This window comes from Triticum aestivum, chromosome 2D, assembly GCF_018294505.1.
Source record: "Triticum aestivum cultivar Chinese Spring chromosome 2D, IWGSC CS RefSeq v2.1, whole genome shotgun sequence".
In the NCBI taxonomy this organism is placed as follows: Eukaryota; Viridiplantae; Streptophyta; class Magnoliopsida; order Poales; family Poaceae; genus Triticum; species Triticum aestivum.
This window is the reverse complement of record NC_057799.1, coordinates 430,747,912-430,763,718: the sequence shown is the minus strand read 5'-3', so window position 1 is coordinate 430,763,718 and position 15,807 is coordinate 430,747,912. Positions and strand designations below refer to the sequence as shown.

The following is a 15,807-nucleotide window of genomic DNA, read 5'->3' as shown; positions in this document are numbered from 1 at the left end:
CTCAACGCCCCTGATACTGATAAAAGAATGTGGATTAACTAGAGTATATGCAAACTCCTGGTGGTCTCAGGGGAAAACGTTTGTATGTTCAGGACATAGATAGAAATGTTTTTTTAACGAAGACAAATACTAGAAATGTGATCTGCTCATCTTACAAAGCATCTGCCATACACCCTCTCTCTTTAACGAACTGACTTTGCCTATCAAGCAAAGATAATAGATCAAGAAATTTTGAAAGAATACCAAAAAGAGGTAACACCGATTTAGAGCCCTTCGAAGTCCATGTGTCTGACTCTATTCTTTCCATCTTGATGGTTCTGCAAGTCTTCCCTGGAAAAACACAAAAGGCTAAACCTGCATAAGGTATGTGAAATCTCTCAAAGAACCGTGTGAGCCATCCATAAATGCAAGACCAGAACACAGGACGACCACGATGAGCCGCTCGGAGACGGGGACGTGGACGTGGACAGGAACAACAGCTCTGTTTGAGGAATGTGCCGGAACAAAAAGGAAGCAAGAAGGAAGAAGAGGCAGTTACTCCGTTTGAGGAGTTACATTTGAGGTATCGATTAGGCTCGGTCACTGTTATATGAGTAAAATTTTGCTTTACTATGTTTATTTTACCGTTTGCTCCTCTAAATTTTAAGGGATTGGTTAGAGATGCTCGTAGGATTCAATTCTGGTAGCCACATGAAACAGTCTCAACTAGCCACCAAACGACATGGCTGGTTTTGCGCCAAACTTATGAGTATCATCTTTCTTCGTCACAGGAGCAGTGCCGTCGTAAAGGCCCACTTTTCTATTTTACGTGGAAGAATCGGCCATGGTTCTATATCTCTCCCTAATAATAAACCAACCTATCGCGTCTGGTCGTCCGTCGCTTAGCGTCGCTGTAATTTTACAGAAAAGTCCCTCTGTTATTTAGAATTCAACCCGCAGTCCTTTTTTGAGTGACTACGTGAGATAACGTTTCATTTTTTCAGAAACGTCCCTGTAGTTTAGTACATTCAACCCGCAGCCCTCAAATCATACATCACGCCACGATCCCCTTCCTGTCCCCCACGCACGGGCGGTCGCCGCCGCCGCCTTCCTCGCTGAGTCCGCGGCCGAAATCCACGCCGGGAGAAGAGGTATCCATCCCTTCGACGCCTTCCTCTCCCTCAAGCCTCGACCTCGCCGGCAGCCCTCCTCCCGTCCCAAGTCCAGGAGACGCATGGGAACGGCGGCGGTGGCGAGGCGTCTCGCGCGCACGGACACCCCCACCCTACGCCCGCTCGTGCGCGCTGCCCTGCGAGGTTTAAGGCATCGCGCCTGCTGCGCTCCCCTGTGGCGATGATGTGGCTTACTGCTGCCATACAGCGCCTCATCGAGGAGTAGAGCAGCTGCCCCATGCCAGCCAAGATCTTCCAGATCCTCTCCACCCAGCCACCGTCATTGCAGGAGGACTTTAACGAGTGGTCACCAAGAAGCTGCCCCAAATCCTACAAGAGGCTCAGGTAAGAATACATACGTACATTAACCTCAATATCTACTTGATTAATTCAGTTATCACACTTTCCTTTTGAACCAATATATGCACTTTCAGTTGAGGACACTCATCTTGCTAATTAAATTGTGTGGAAAATCTTACATGGGCAGTTTAATTGTGTGATTGCTGAGTGGTCCAGTGAGTAGTGCTTCTATAAGCAAGGGAATGATAGAATGATGCACGATTCTGCAGGTTAGACGAGCCGCTGACAAAGACACACCTCTATTCTGAATTTTTACATGCGAAGATGGACCATCAGCTACGGAATATGTTGGCTAACCTCTCACAGGTTGCTAACAAATTTTTTCTTATTGTCATCTTGGTAATTGACATTGGTGGTATTGTCTTTTAGTTCAACAGAAAGTTGTTCAAGTGAAAATTCAGAGGAACATGTGGAACAAAAGACATGGTATAAAAAGGAAAGCAAAGACTAAACAGTACAATGATGCAGGTTCAGGTTTCATATGTTGTCTTCGCTGCCTCATGAATATGCTAGCATGGTTGTCTTCTAGATTATGCATATGTCTTTGTTTGCCATATACTGTCGACGCATTGTGTAGTATGTACTAATTCTAGGGAGACTGATCTCATATTGTTCACTCTTCAGAATTAGTATTTATAAGTTTTTGTGTGGTTTTAGCACCTCAGTTAAGAAATAAATATTAGCCTTCTCTAAAGAGGTTTGTTGCCTTGCTTTTTAACCTTTTCCCCTGTTCAAATTGTCAGATGATGGCTACAGATATGGACACCTGTATACATATGGGATGTTTCCTCCGTCAATGCCGTCCTTTAATCCAGTTAATGATGCTGAAGTTTTCAATGGCTTTGGCACCGCATACATATGGGATGTTTCCTCCGTCAATGGCTCAATGCTGTCCTTTAATCCAGTTAATGATGCTGAAGTTTTTAATGGCTTTGGCATGCAAAGCCATCCAAATGTGGAAAATAGATCTCTTGGTTGCAATGAGGGAGTTGTATATGAAGAAGCTCTACAGGTATATAATGTTACGAGTCACTGTAGAAATAGTATATGCTTAATTGCCTGGTTACTTTGATCGAAATCTAATTACTATGGATGGTAAACAGAACTTTTATGCAGCATATCAGTCAAGAAACAAAGGAAGAAGATCTGTCTCAAGGTGCGTCGGGTCGGCGATGGGTCTCTGTTAGGCATGAACTGAGCTATCAATAATTTGTATATGTTTAGTCTGTTAGTACAATTTGCCAGGTTATTTGGAGAAGGGAAGCCAGTAGAAACAATTATAATTGATAAAAAATGCATGGTTGCATGTGCTTTCTCTTTACACTAAGCAATGGATAAATATTCCAGCTTTATTTTTCCTTTTGTATTTGCCTTTTTTTTCTTGGTGGCTAATCTATAACTACCCTGTAGTAATCACTTTCTCTTTTTACATCAGCAGGATTTAATCGATGGAGTTCCGCTGCTAAAGGACGTGAGAGGCAGTCCCATCATTGGAAGTTTACTGTTTGAATCACAAGGATCTGGGATTACATAAGCACATACTTTACTGAATTCTATAGTTCTATTTGTTGGCACATCGGTTGATCAGTTTTGAGGTAAAGCGAAGTTGTTATCCGAAAAATACTTACCTACTTAAAGAAGGTCCAAATAGAAAAAATGTTGGTTTTCAGGTATGCTAGCATTCAAATCTACTTCGGACACCAGATCACACATCAAAATTTTGATACCTGAAATGATAGCTTCAGAAGAAGAGTATCAAAATAGATTCATGGTCTCTTTGCTTAGTTCTATGCTTCTCAAAATGCTTTAGTATATGCCCATAATATCATAGTACGAATTGTTCTGTGAGCAGTTTCCTTTGTCTACCATCAGGGATAGTAATTCATTCGGTAATCTGATATGTATATGTTCTGCATTTCTGACTGAAATAATGGCAAGTTTGGCTTTGGCAATTGGTGTGTGTAGTTTTTTCAGTTGATATAATTTGATCATGCTGAAGGCAAGATATACATCATGGTTACTTCACGTAGCTTAAAGGGTCTGGGTCAGTGTTAAATGTGAAATAGCTTCACCGGGCAAGTTGTTTCACTTCTTTACATTCAAGAGTTAAACCAGGGACGAAGCACAATCAGACACTCTGTTTTTGCAAAATATTTTCTACCTTCCTCTGTCGTTGAAGTGTATTGGCTTTCTTTCTTACAATACAAAACTGAAAAGTATTGTTTAATAAACTATAATCGAATTTTTCTAAGGTGGAGATGAGAAAAATTGTGAACAAGATAGAACACACTCAGTATGGTATCTGTGTTTCTTAATCAAGGTCCTGAATTTAGCTTGATGAACTATCAATTCAAATAGATCAAAGAACAATGGTTATAACTTTAGTAGGGCATTCTGTCCTGGAAATACAATTGTTGATAGATCTGCTTTCCTGCGATCAAGAGACAAAGAAAACTGGAACGAAGCAATCCTGTTACTGAATTTTCGTATATATACGTGCGTCATCCCTCAAGAGAACTCTTAGTCAGAGTCGAACTCTGCATCCTCTCCGTCTTCGGTGGCTTTGGGGAGAGGAGCGGAGTGGGGTTTGGATCCCGTGGATGCGGACGAGAGAAGCAAAACATTGATGCCGGCGGCAAGGGCCTTCCCGAGACTCCTAACGTGCTGCTTGACAGAGCCTGGACATGTGCCACGGAGGCTCGCCGCCGTCGGGATCCGGCCACCACGGGCTCCCAGCGTCAGATCCGTAGGTACCGGAACCAATCTTGCAGCCACCGTTTGTTTCTCTCGGAGCAAGTGCCACCATTGGGATCCGGCTACCACGAGCTCCCCAGGGTGGATCCGTCTGTCCTGGAGCCGACCCTGCACCCTGTGCTCCTTTCTCTCGGATCAAGCAAGCGATTGACGCAGCAGCGGCACGAGGGAACGAGCTCTGCCTTGAGGTGCCACTGGGGCAGACAACCACGAGCTCCTCCACCACCATCTCCTCCCCTACCCGGGTTCATCTGCTCATCTGCACCGTCATGGCGGCTAGCATCAGTACCTCTATCCTCCTCACCAGTTACGTCACACACCGATATCAATAGGGACTGTACCTTGCTTCGTTCCGACGCGTGGAGGCTGGCCTCCTCGCCCACCCCGTACTGCACTGCTGCAAGGTCTGCATCGCTCAAAATTCTCTCTCTACACCTGCTCTCCCTCTATACCTATAGCATGGCATGCTAAAGAACTTGATCAATTCCAAAAAATATTCAGTTTTTACATTACAAGTTGGTGTATGCCACATGTTAGATATTTTTCCTACAATAACCTAAACTTCCTTTTCATAATGGCAGGACAAACCAACCCAGGAGGAGGCAAATAATGTAGTCAAGCAAACGCACATAGTACTATAGGGTCTGATCACTTCCTGTGTGTACATTGGTACTGAGTTCAGAATGCATGCCATCCAACTCATGCATCATATATAAGTGATGGCTTGCTGTTGCTGAATTGTGAACCATACATCTACAAAGAAAATCATGGGAAACTTCCTTCCGTGTAAATTGTGTTTGTACAGATCAACTGCAGCTGTGTATGTATTGCTGAATATTTATGATATGCAGAGGGTTGTACACACATTTTTTCAAGGGGAGTAAAAGGGCAGTTGTTGTCAACCTGCATGTGCTCTATAACAGACTTGCTTACTAATCGTGTTGGAGGATGCCGATGCTGCCATAAACATGTCTATGATTTAATGACCTGCATCCCAGCTCAAATCTTGTGCCTCCATTGATTTTGTTGTTTTTGCATAGCTTCTGAAGGTCAATGTAGCCAGTGAGTGTGCCCTCGAAATCAACGTCCTTCATATTAGCATCGTCGAAGGTTGGTCCTGACAAGACGGCGTTCTTAAAGATTGCAGCTTTGACATCAGCTTTTCAAAAAGAATTGAGGGCTTTCGGCTTTTCCAAAATTGGCAGCGTTCGTGAAGCTCGTGCCTGAAAGTATTTCGAAGAGAAGTGTCTATCTTCATGTTCATAATGAAACATGCTTGGAGCAAAGTTATATCTCAAAGGGTTTGTATTTGGGAGAAATCACAACAATACACTGTGGTGAATAAACAAGCATTTTATGTCTGTCTATGATCAATGTAAGGGTACATATGAAAGGGTCAGTATTTGGAAGCAATGAAAACAATGAACAAAGCAGTGTGGTATAAAACCAATTAACATGTGTAGTTATGTTTCTGTTACCTTTGAAACATGCACCAACAGCATAGGCCTTGAAAAATGACAACTTCTATCAAGTTAGCACCTTCAAACTTTGCGTCCAACATAAAAGCCGCAGATAGAGTCTTGCCTTTCAGATTATCTTTATCGTTTGCGAAATTATAGAACCGGAGATGGTGCTACACACCTACACCCCAGTTGCCTTACCAACCGTGTTACCATAAAATCCAGCCTCACATCTCTTTGGATTGGTTGATGGTAGAGGCAACCTCCAACAACCATAGCAATCAGGGAATAATGTTACATCAGAAAAGATTTTCTACTTGACAAACTGATGATCTTTCATATAGTAGCTTGGATGGTTAAATTGGAGCCAGAAATTGCTGCCCATCAACTTCAGGTACAACTGTTCTTCAATATTCAGTAGTCTGTATGCATGTTGGTTAAGAAACTTCAGGTTTGATATTTTGTTAGTACATCTCTCAACTGACTTGGGATATTGTATTAGTGTAATCCCATGTGATATTTTGTTCAAGCATATCCACAAAATCACACACTTCTGACTTATTTTCCTAAGCGGACGAGTTTTTTTCCAATATTACGTGACCAAGTGAAAATGGAACACAGTTATACATTTTAATTGGACTCTAGCATTTGCTCAGTAGGGTTGTGCTACATTTACTGTATTCTCCCGTTGCAACGCACGGGCACTTTTCCTAGTTCAAGAAAAGCAGAGAGAAAAGAACAAAGTCAGCATATGCAGACACGCATACGCATGGCGAGCACCGGACTGCAGGAGCACACGTGAAACCGTCGTCGACCACACATCACGCAACTCAAGGGAAGCGCACCGCCCACGCGCTCGGGCCGGGGACGCGACGACACGTCCGCCCGCCGGACATGCGCGCGCGCGCGCGTGCATGGGCGTGCGTCCGCTCGTACCCGTACGTGCGCGACGAGAACAGCCGCATGCATGCACTCGGTGCCATCGATCACGCCATGCATGGCCATCAGGCGACAACGTGCAGGCGTGCCGCCAACGGCGCCTAGCGCGGCAAGCTAGCAGCACCATGCATGGTGGCCGCATGATCGGCATGGGTGCAGTGTAGGGACGCATGCATGCAGACATGCACGCAGTTGGCGGTGAACAGGACTCCACTAGTTATTGCCGGGTGTACTCTGCGGTCGCGCCATTGGCCCGTCGTACGTGGACCGTGGCTTCACGCATCCAGCTGTGCGGCACGAGCACGATCGTTGTTGATGCGCGTTGGCAGTGGCAGGGCCCTCCAGGCCCCATATGACGAGTCCTTTTTTTTTTTGAATCTCTCCGTATGATGAGTCCATGATGCACTTCTGATGCGCCATACCTGGTGCCCCCCTGGTTTTGGATATGGCATGTCGCTTGCTGGCTCTTCCTTCTGTTTGGCCTGGCCCGTCGTTGCCGTGGGCTCCCTCAGATTGGTGGTGCGCGTACAGGCAGCGTACCTCCTCGCGAATATCGATGACATTCTTTGGGATCTATTGGCTGGCTGTTACTACTGTACTAGTACCATCTCGACGCTATTTTATGGTGCATTATGAGGCGCACTACGGTTTGGCTAGCTAAAAGCTGCAGCAACCATATCCGGCCGCATACATACTCTACGGCATTATCAGTGTATATCGAATCTGAATCTTCATATCTTCAGAATTATGGAGAGAGGGATGGCCACAGCTTTAGGCCAACTCCAGCGCACGACCCCAAACGGACGTCCGTTTTGCCCGGATTCTGTCTGTTTGGGTAGGGAAATGGGATCGTGTCTGAGCCATTTCTCGGATGCGGTGGCCGTGCGCCCAATGCGCGGACGCATCCCGGCCGCGTACATTTTTCTTTGCAAACATATATCTTTTTTTCATCATTGATTTTTGGTACATGAAAATACATCACCAAATTTTGACTAGAAAAGCAAGACCAAATAAAACAAGAACCACAAGAATACATTTTAGAAGATATCCAACTTTCATAACTGCTCATGTAAGGTCGATTAGTGCCTTCTCGATGCATTCATTGTTTATCTGCGGAGGCTCGATCTTGCGTGCTTTTTTCTTCTTCGAGTGTAAAGAAGTAGACGTTGCTTCCTCGCATCTAGTCTCATGTCTAGCCTCTATTCTAGCAACAAGTGCACTAGTCTCATCTCTAGCCTTTATGCTAGCTAAAAGTGCACGAACATCTACTAAATTGCGCTCTATCAATATATCAATGTACTCTTCTTCCAATACCAAAATTTGCATCCATTCTACACAATAAATTTTTAAGTTAGCACAACTAGTCAAATCCGAGAGCACAACCGAAGCTAAAGTAGCACATACCCCATCGGTTGAGCACTTGATGAACACCCATTCGGGATATTCCGGCGTTGTAGACACACCGCGCAAGACCTTCTTTGGGCAGTCGTCGCACTTCATGAGTGGCAACGGTGCGCCGACGAGCTTTTGGGCCAGCACCGAGCCCGACCGACCGCCATTCATGTATCTGTCGGCGGACCGCCGATGGTGTAGATCCGAGCGGCTAGAGGAGGAGTCAGTACCTGCATGCGCCTTGCGGCCTTGCCGGGGCCTTCTGGCCCGGTGCCCAGCCAGTCCATGGCGCGGCGCGGCCTCCCACAGCCGGGCGAGCTCAAGCCCGACCGGATCCGCTCCAAATTCGGCCGACGGGTGCGCAAATCAGGTGGCCGTGATTGGGTAACTCGGGGGTGTCGAGGGAAAGGGGGTTGGGCGAGCGCGCGTCTGAGCTGCACAGCTGCAATGGCAGCGGCGACAGCGGCGAGGGGCAAGAGTGGAGAAGAGTGGAGGGGGTATGGCTGGAGGGGGAGGGGCGGATAGAAAAAGGATCCCTGTGCCACCGACGGGCGGGCCAGGGGAGACAAGCGCACACGGCCCGCCCGTCCGCGTGTTATCCGTTTCACCCGAAAAGCGACCCGAACTTGGGCCGGGATCGGTCAAAAGCGGACATAAAACGGACAAAAATCCGTTTACGTCCGCGCGCTGGGTTGTCTGTTATGTCCGTTTTACTCCAAACGGACGCACCCGTACAGGATGGGTTCGCGCGCTGGAGTTGCCCTAACCATCTGTTGGAATCTTGCTTACGGATTGGGAGGTGCAGCGGAGTCCCTAGTGGAGATCTCATCTTAATCCATTACATTAGCATCGGATTCCGACATGGCATGCGTGTGCGTGCGTGCGTGCGTGCTTGCAATTATGCAACCAAGTGGACCGTACGCGTCCTTCTCAGACGTAGCACAAAGCAGCACGTAACCGCAATGCATACGTCGGGATCTGGAATCCTTTTGTTGTGGTAGTACGTATAAAAAAGGAGAACGGAAAGAGGCAAATGTGATGCTCGGCCATCGTATCCGCCACTTGCAAGCGGCATGGGTGCATGGTGAGAGCAGATGAGAACCTTTTTTTAGGGGTGGAGATCACCTGGTCTCCCCAGAAACGGAGCTCGATTTTGACCTCTGCTCACGCCAGCTTCCACAAAGCTAGCTTCAGGGGTCACGAGAGCGCCGAAAGCTTATAATTAGGAACACTAGTTGCACTGCATGGGCAGCACCATGAGCTTCAGCCCTAAACTTTTCAAGCGCATGGCATGGCTGCGTGGCAGTGGCGCTGATGCAGAACAATCGCGTGGCTCTGATTTGCAGGCGTTGATCGACAGGGACATGCACCAGCACCTCACAGCATCTCCAGCCGCGTCCCCAACAGACCCCTCAGGGCGACTTTTTCCGCGCCCAGCACCGCTAGATAGGCCACCCCGCCGGAAAAAAGAGAAGGTTTCGCCGCGGCAACCTTTCCACCATCTTCCGGACGAGTTTTCCGGCGCTCCGGCCATGCAGGGTGGCATACCGGCGGCTCTGCGCCCACCGCGCCTGCCAGGTGTTCGGCGATTTGCCTGCTCGGCCGATGGACTCGGATGACGAGGAGGCGCTCGCGGCGTTGCTGGAGGAGGAGGCCGATGCCGACTTACAGGACGAGGAGCATCTGATGGTCCTCGCCACCCTCGATGGCCTGCTCGCGAGCAATGAAAAGCCGCGGCGAGGAGGCTCGGCGCCGGGGCAGCTGAAAGCAAAGAACCGGCATCGTCTGGAAGGCTATTGCATGCTCTACTCCGACTACTTCGCCGATGCTCCATTGCACAGCGACAAAGTATTTCGGCGCCTTATCGGATGAGTCGAAAGCTTTTCCTCAGGATTGTGAATTCCATCCGGGAGTTCGAGGGCTACTTCAAGTGCAAGAAGGATTGCACCGGCAAACTTGGATTCACCTCAATCCAGAAGTGCACGGCAGCTATGAGGATGCTTGCATGCGGAGCTCCCGATTATTCACTCGACGACTACGGGCGCATTACCGAGTCCACGACCATTGAGTGTTTCCACAAGTTCTGCAGGGCAGTGGTGGCTGTGTTTGGACCGCAATACTTGCGATCACACAATGCTAAAGACACTGCTCGGATCCTAGCACAGAATGCAGCAAGATGATTTACTGGGATGCTTGGAAGTATCAACTTCATGCACTGGAAATGGAAAAACTGTCCATTTGCTTGGCAGGGGATGTACAAAGGCGCCAAAGGCGGTTGCAGTGTGGTACTTGAGGCAGTGGCCACACAGGACCTCTGGATTTGGCACTCCTTCTTTGGTATGCCAGGAACTCACAATGACATCAACGTGCTGAAGTGCCCCCCTGTCTTTGCCAAGCTTGTTGAAGGTCATGCTCCTCCGGTGAACTTCGAGGTAAATGGCCGACACTACAGCAAGGGGGTACTACCTAGCTGATGGCATCTATCCGAGATGGTCTACGTTTGTGAAGACTATCTCAAACGCTGTGCCAGGAGGCAAGAGCTCCCACTTTGCGAAGGTTCATGAGGCTTGCAGGAAGGATGTCGAGCGAGCATTTGGTGTGCTCCAATCTCGATTTATTGTTGTCCGGTATCCCGCTCAGACCTGGTCGAAAGATCAAATGTGGGAGAACATGATTTGTTGTGTCATCTTGCACAACATGATCATTGAGAGCGAACAGGAAGAGCCAGTGGTTGACACTGAACCATATTACAGTCAGGGTCCTCTTCCGCAAGTTGATCACCAGCTACCGGCAACCTGGACTGCTTTCCTCTATATGCGTCAGGAGATCCGAGACCCATAGGTGCATCAACAACTGCAACAGGATCTGGTGGAGCACCTATGGAGGCTCAAGGGCAACGCCTAACTCGACGTGTGATGAAATATGGTTTTTATTTGTTGAACTATATAATTTGTATTAAACTATTTGTTGTTGAACTATTTGTTGTTGAACTATTTAATTTTTATTGATTTTCTGTGATGAACTATGTGATAAAAAAATTACTTTAGTTGAATTTGCGCCCAACCACCACAAATATGGGCCGATTTGCGCCGATATCGGACCAATTTATCACCGAAACTAGGCCGAAAAGCGGTTATATTTGCGTAAAAAATGAGCCGATATCGGTGACGGGGGTGACGGCGGGAAACCCAATCGCCCCAGCGCCGATTTTAGCGCCGGCTCGCCCCAGGCGACGATTTTTAAGCTTGATAAGGGCCGACGGCCGGAGATGCTCTCAGCTAGCTAGAGTGCGGCTGTGATGTCAACGTTGCCAAATCAGTAATTAACCACGGACGTGGCCACACTGCGCTACCGCCATGAACCTTAACTAAGAGTACGTATGTACTGTAGTGGTAGTGCGAAGTGCTGGATTCCACCACGCAACCTGGCAGTGCACATAGCACCAAAATTGCATTCTCGCCGACCCATGATCCTTACGTGTGCTGGGAAGGAATCAGCAGCATACTGCTACCCGGAAAAATACTGATGATACATCGAGTACTTGCATCAGTCGAATCTACCAGTCACCCTCCAAAAAAAATCACGTCGGCGACTCCGTAAATTCAGAAAACCTTGCAGTGAAATCGTCTGGCGCGTTGCTTAGGTGTTACGGGGGGTCGGGTCAACCACTAATCCGACTGGTCACCAGCCTCCACTGATCACGCTTTGATCGATCAAAGCAGGCTGTACTCTGCTATCCGTGCATGTCTTTCTCCTTTTTTTTCTTATTAATCATTAATATTAATTATGAGGGGAAGGATGCATGTTTTTCTTCATCAAACACACAAAGAATACAACTCGGGACCACTGACAGCGCGCCCCAACGCGTGTATGCCCAGCGTGTCATCGACAGCGTGCGAATGCAGCGAGTCCTACCGCGTCTTCCTGCTAAAATCGCCACAGAGTCCACGCTTTTTCCAGGCCTGGGCCCTGGTGACGTGGCCTGTCAGCGATAATGCGGGCCGGGGCCCAGGATGACGGGGAGCCGTCCAGCGAGGGAATAATCCAGCGGGACTCGTGGTGTAATAAACATTACAGCAAACACAAAATAGTAGAGTATGAGTGTGTGACTCGAGAGTGACCCGCTTTGAAAATTTGTGAAGGAAATTCAAGGCCACATTACTCGGCGCGTTGAACTATAAGGCTACTCATAGTGGGGAGTAACATATACTAGTATCATGCATATGATAATAGTATATAATACTACCTCCATAGTGCATAGTATTATAAAGTAGTATCATAGATGACCATATTTATTGGCATGCATGACACAAAGTAGCATATCATTTAACATGATATGGTATTTATCTATGTTACTCTAACCCTCTCTCTTCTTTAATTGTGTGCCACATAAGCATGTTTGCTAGTCTCAAATGCATGTTACCGGTTATGTTACCCTACTATGGCCAGCCTAAACAGAAATCTAGTGCATTGTCCTGTGACGAAGGGAAGGCTGAGCTGCGGGGCGAGTGGGCAACAGCCAGCCAGCCGGTGACATGACTGACTAGTGCGTGTTCCTATCATATCATGCATACCCGCACACTCCTATCCTATCACGACGCCCTCTTATCTTACTGTACCCCAACCAAAATGGACGGACGCCTTCATCACAGGCCAAACCCGTTGCCTGCCTGATTTCCACAAGTCTGTCATCCTATTTTTACCCCCAACCCCAAGCGATGAGCTACAGTGCCTGGTTAAAACACTTTTTTTTGCGGGTGTCTGGTTAAAACACCGATGCCAAAATGGAACTTGTTGTCATAGGAGAATAGAAACCTACTACTACTGCTTGGAGATAGACGATGCAGGCCGGCATGCATGCATCAGGTGCGCATTTGCCCGTGCTTTAGTAGCAAGACACCAAGTTCCGTTTGGCACCCATGTCTCCCCATGTGTTCGAATCAAGCACGTAAAAGCGAGCAACCCTTTCTTTTTCTTTTTCTTTTTCTTTTTTGATGGGAGTTTCGCACGTCTCGCGTTGGCTTACCCTACACAAAAAATCGTGGTGCATCTGGAGTACTTGGGTGTGCGCTCAGCGAGCAACCCTTTCAAAGGTGGTGTCGTAAATCAGTCTCCCGCAAAATATGGGAAATTAAAACTATAGACATATGCCTTTGTTTGACAAGCCAAAGGGAATTATGTGGTAGGCACGGTGTACACTATACTAAGTAACTTGAACTGAAAATCCCGTCCCACCATACTGTATGATGGCTTCCTAGTCCATATCAAGCACTGAAGAATCTTCGAGATAGGCAGCACCGTACAAAAAGGCAATGTCAAATTGGGTTTTTGTTAGCTAACACAATAACCCAACTTAATAATCCCTACAAACTCAACTTAGTAATCAAGGAGTTGGTGACGGGTAGGAGCGCCAACAATGGCTATCATCGAGTACCAATAAAGCTACCGGCGTCGGTGAGAGCATCTCCACTAGTGCCCCCAAGAAGTCTCCCCAGACCATTTTTTAGGCGCCGGCGGGCAAAAAAGTCCCACTCGGGTTTTCAAGACCTCACTTTTCACCGGATTGGGCAAAAAATACAGCCGGCGAGCCCAGGCCACACCCAGGCCATCAGGGGGCATCTGGGGGCACCGGCACTTTATTTAACCAATCCAATTGGCCCACGTCAGCCACCCATCCCCCTCTCTCTCCTCTCTTTCCTCTTTTCTTCTGCCTATCCCACGCACACACGCCGAGCCGCAAGGGAGAGCAAGCCACATGGGAGGCGCCGTGGCCGGAGCTGGCACTCGTCGCCGGGGTGGAGCTCGCTCGCACCCTCATGTGCGTGGCCTGCTGCTTGCTGCCGCCGCACAACCTCGTCGGCTCCGCCCGCCACTTGCTGCTCCGGCATCACGCGCCCCCGCGGCCTCTGTTGCTGCCTCGCTCGCCCTGGCCATGGCCTTTGTGCCCCGCGGTGGCGGGAGCACACGGCCGGCGAGCGGGCGCGGCCTGGGCACGGACGGGCGAGCGCGGCCGGCGAGCGGGCGCGGCCTGGGAAGATGCGGAGCCGACTGTCGCTGCTGCCGGCGAGGTCGGGTGGAGAGGAGGAGGAGCAGGAGCAAGTGGCCATGGAGGTGGAGGCGGCATGGCCGAGCAGAGGAGAGAAGAGCCGTTGGGGGCGCAACGAGTGGAAATTTCTTTACTCTCAGGTAAAAAAATTCGCCGACAGCCCCCCAAGCGACGAAAAAAATGCCTCCTGAGGGCTCAACGGCTGGAGATGCTTTGAGGGAGATGAGAATGCAACGGGATTCCACGCACGCTATATTCGTGCACAAGGATGGATGATAAGTCGGCCTTCAGCTCCCGATCGATCGACCGATCCTTGTCACGGGGCATCCGTGCTCCATCGGTGCTCTCACTCTCACGGCTCACGTCCTCACACGTCCTCACACATAGGAGTACTACTTACGTGCTACCACCAATTAACTTTTGTACTGTAATCATCATCAAGCGCGATAGAAAAGATTCGCCCACTTTAAGTACACGCATGCACGCAGTACTGCCCGCCCTGCTTTGCCATGCTGCGATATTCCTCTCTCGATACATGCCAATCAGCAGAGACAAAAGTGCTTTCCTGCCGCAAGAATATCAGCAGCACAAGTTGCCCTTTTTATTTTAGGAAAAGTATACGCACAAAACAAACCAGCTGCTAAGTACCAGTGTCAATCATTCGCCTAAATTAATCCCTATTGCCCTCATGTCATGTCCACAGGATTTCTTGGTGAAATCGTGACCATGAACTTAACTGATGGTGTACGCCCCACGCAATGCACGCACTTTAGTACATGCACATCGTACTTAGTATAAAAAAAAGCTTAACTGCATGGATATCGATGAGCCAAGTTTTTGTATGGCCAGTCTGCAAGCTACAGTTCATAGTGGAATACTCCCTCCGTTCATGATGTAAGATAATTTTTGGCATTTTAATATGGATGTTATATGGATAAAATGGATGAACAAATACACTAAAACGTGTCTCAAAAAGTTAGACCATCTTATACTCCCAACACACCATCACCATCCACCAAAGATTACTTGCATCCACCATCTTTGCTGTAGTGGAGTTTTTTGCGTGCATTAGCAGTGACTTATTCTGGAATACAGAAGACCGAAATAAAATTCGACTCCAAATGGACACAATTACCTAATTTGTAATTCTTTGCATTCGTGATCAACATATGAATAAGAGAATTGGGAAAGGTCTAATCATAATTAATGCTCTAATCAATGTATAACCATATAGGAGTATGTCAAGCCACAAGCTTGGGCCAACCCACTGTTCAGCGTGAATTTGGGGCACCATGTGGGTGGACTTAGCAGAAAACAAGTCTCCTAGGTGCGTTACCTGATTTTCTCAAAATATAAAACAAAATAGCAATGCACTCACTGCTATAATTTTGTATTATTGCTATACTTTTATACTCTCTCCATTTCTAATTACTCCCTCCGTTCCTAAATGTAAGTCTTTTTAGACATTTCAAATGGATTACAACATATGGATGTATGTAGACATATTTTAGAATGTAGATTCACTCATTTTGCTCCGTATGTAGTCACTTGTTAGAATCTCTAAAATGACTTATATTTGGGAACGGAGGGAGTGTAAGGCATTTTAAAGATAACAATACAAACTACATGGGGATATATATAGACGCATTTTAGAGTTTAGATTCCCTCATTTTACACCGTATGTTGACTTAAATTTTAGAGTTTA

General features: G+C 47.6%; 1 protein-coding gene and 1 pseudogene across 15 annotated transcripts; one reads left to right on the top strand and one right to left on the bottom strand.

Moving 5' to 3' along the window:
• The first annotated feature begins 1,011 nt into the window (after positions 1 to 1,011).
• Positions 1,012 to 5,711, top strand: LOC123053626 (uncharacterized). Of its 15 annotated transcripts, none has more exons than XR_006425720.1 (7): positions 1,012 to 1,496; positions 1,721 to 1,850; positions 2,255 to 2,523; positions 2,628 to 2,667; positions 2,950 to 3,106; positions 3,182 to 4,669; positions 4,847 to 5,711. XR_006425720.1 is itself a non-coding variant. In XM_044477124.1 (5 exons), exons 1-5 carry the CDS (start codon positions 1,390 to 1,392, stop codon positions 3,043 to 3,045), a joined length of 645 nt encoding a protein of 214 aa, XP_044333059.1. In that variant the 5' UTR covers positions 1,012 to 1,389; the 3' UTR covers positions 3,046 to 4,810. The 15 variants fall into 15 exon arrangements, 5 of the variants coding, with proteins under 5 accessions (XP_044333059.1, XP_044333063.1, XP_044333060.1 ...); XR_006425718.1 differs by having other exon boundaries at positions 2,947 to 3,106; XR_006425724.1 differs by having other exon boundaries at positions 2,615 to 2,667; positions 4,847 to 5,167.
• Positions 5,198 to 14,163, bottom strand: LOC123055821 (thylakoid lumenal 17.4 kDa protein, chloroplastic-like; annotated as a pseudogene).
• Between the last annotated feature and the right edge of the window lie 1,644 nt (positions 14,164 to 15,807).